The sequence below is a fragment of the Ammodytes marinus genome, assembly GCF_949987685.1.
Source record: "Ammodytes marinus genome assembly, chromosome: 1".
Lineage (NCBI taxonomy): Eukaryota > Metazoa > Chordata > Actinopteri > Uranoscopiformes > Ammodytidae > Ammodytes > Ammodytes marinus.
Genome location: NC_137230.1, coordinates 39043981 through 39046480, shown reverse-complemented (window position 1 = coordinate 39046480; position 2500 = coordinate 39043981). Strand labels below are relative to the sequence as shown.

The 2500-nt window shown below is 40.2% G+C and overlaps 1 protein-coding gene across 1 annotated transcript in view; it reads left to right on the top strand.

The window, feature by feature from the left end:
- The window catches only part of LOC307253585 (FH1/FH2 domain-containing protein 3-like), a gene marked incomplete at its 5' end in the record, with an annotated part of 43244 nt that overhangs the window by 20052 nt on the left and 20692 nt on the right, over positions 1 to 2500 (top strand). The window contains one exon of the mRNA XM_080031695.1: positions 534 to 590. Coding sequence (XP_079887821.1) covers positions 534 to 590 — 57 coding nt within the window. The remainder of the gene's footprint in view (positions 1 to 533; positions 591 to 2500) is intronic.

Below are 2500 nucleotides of genomic sequence, written 5' to 3'. Positions count from 1 at the left end.
TGTGTGTGTGTGTGTGTGTGTGTGTGTGTGTGTGTGTGTGTGTGTGTGCACTGTGTGTGTGTGTGTGTGTGTGTGTGTGTGTGTGTGTGTGTGCACTGTGTGTGTGTGTGTGTGTACTGTGTGTGTGTGTGTGTGTGTGTGTGTGTGTGTGTGTGTGTACTGTGTGTGTGTGTGTACTGTGTGTGTGTGTGTGTGTACTGTGTGTGTGTGTGTGTGTACTGTGTGTGTGTGTGTGTGTGTGTGTGTACTGTGTGTGTACTGTGTGTGTGTGTGTGTGTGTGTGTGTACTGTGTGTGTACTGTGTGTGTGTGTGTGTGTACTGTGTGTGTACTGTGTGTGTGTGTGTGTGTACTGTGTGTGTACTGTGTGTGTGTGTGTGTGTGTGTGTGTGTGTGTGTGTGTGTGTGTGTGTGTGTGTGTGTGTGTGTGTGTGTGTGTGTGTGTGTACTGTGTGTGTGTGTGTGTGTACTGTGTGTGTGTGTGTGTGTGTGTGTGTACTGTGTGTGTTATAAGTGTGCGTTGTGTCCTTGCAGCTCTGACTCAGATAACTCAGATGTAAATCAGGACAAACCCGTTCTGAAACGGTTTCAGTAAGTAACACTGTAGCCCCAATGCATGCTGGGAGCTAGGAGGGGACCTGTGTGTGTGTGTGTGTGTGTGTGTGTGTGTGTGTGTGTTTTTAAGTGTGTGTGTGTGTGTTTTTAAGTGTGTGTGTGTGTGTGTGTTTTTTTTTAAGTGTGTGTGTGTTTTTTTTAAGTGTGTGTGTGTGTGTGTGTGTGTGTGTGTGTGTGTGTGTTTTTAAGTGTGTGTTTTTTTAAGTGTGTGTGTGTGTGTGTGTGTTTTTTTAAGTGTGTATGTGTGTGTGTGTGTGTTTTTAAGTGTGTGTGTGTTTTTAAGTGTGTGTGTGTGTGTGTGTGTGTTTTTGTGTGTGTGTGTGTGTTTTTTTTAAAGTGTGTGTGTGTGTGTGTTTTTAAGTGTGTGTGTGTGTGTGTGTTTTTAAGTGTGTGTGTGTGTGTGTGTTTTTAAGTGTGTGTGTGTTTTTAAGTGTGTGTGTGTGTGTGTGTGTGTTTTTGTTTGTGTGTGTGTGTTTTTTTTAAAGTGTGTGTGTGTGTGTGTTTTTAAGTGTGTGTGTGTGTGTGTGTTTTTAAGTGTGTGTGTGTCTGTGTGTGTGTGTCTGTGTGTGTGTGTCTGTGTGTGTGTGTCTGTGTGTGTGTGTCTGTGTGTGTGTTGTGGTAATGGCGGGTTGCAGACGGTCTTGTCCAGAGTGATTTTATAACTTGATTCTTACAATCTGGGTTTAATCTAATCATTTGTGTTGGATCAGGTTTGATCAGGTTTGGATTTTGGATTTTAGTTTTTGGGATGAACTCAGGGTTTTTTTGGATTGTTGTGTAGTGTTGTGTAGTGTTGTGTTTGTGTAGCATTGTGTAGCGTTGTGTGTTTGTGCTTTCACATGCTGTAGACTGAGTTAAACCTAAAAGTCTTCATGTCCAATCCAACAATGTTCTAAATATTTCTTGATTTTATAATGAAAAATAGTTAAATTAATTCATGAAGCTTCAGCATGTGAAAGTGAAGCCTGGTTGGTTTAGTCTCTGGCGCCCTCTGTAGCATTCACACGCTACGATTAGCCGAGCAACGCAAAACAAGGGCTGTGATCTCACTGAGGAATTCATTTAAAGGTGCAGTGTGTAGTATGACATCATCAAGAAAGTTCCTTCAAAGTTCTAGAATGCAACGCTCCCTGGGTAACCCCAACCCTTTAGAATAATAACAGAAGCTACAGTGGCCTTCAAGGACAAGAACAATTCTAAATTTTAAACAATGCACCTGATGACATTCCAACTATGACACTTTCAAGATGGCGGCACTAGGCCTTGGTCCAAAGTGTGGAGAAATATGGACATATATGAGACCCTTTCTAAGGGGAAAAAAAATAATTCAAAACATTTTTTTCAGCTATTATGCACTAAATTAAACGTACTTATGGATATTATAATTACTTTCTACAAAATCTGCTAGGAAACAAAACCCCAAAATTCTACACACTGCAGGGTTAATTAAAATAGTCTATTTAAAAACTAATAATAAAAACATATTTAAAACTAAAATTTACAAATAAAAAAAACTATTAAATTCATGAATCTCCACTCATCTGGAGTAAACTGTTTATCACATCTTAACTTTAAAACATTGGAAAGAAAACGATGATGCAAGGACACGATGGAACATTTAGAAATAGCCTAGCATGCATTTTCTGAACAGTTATCTTCAATTTCAAGACAGACAGACACACAGACAGACAGACACACAGACACACAGACAGACAGACACACAGACAGACAGACACACAGATAGACACACACACAGACAGACAGACAGACAGACAGACAGACAGACAGTCAAATGAACACCATTAATATTGTCGTGGCATTTCCCAGTTAAAACATAAATAAACAGTGAGATTACAGCTCTTGCCCCTTGACCAATCGTATCGCTC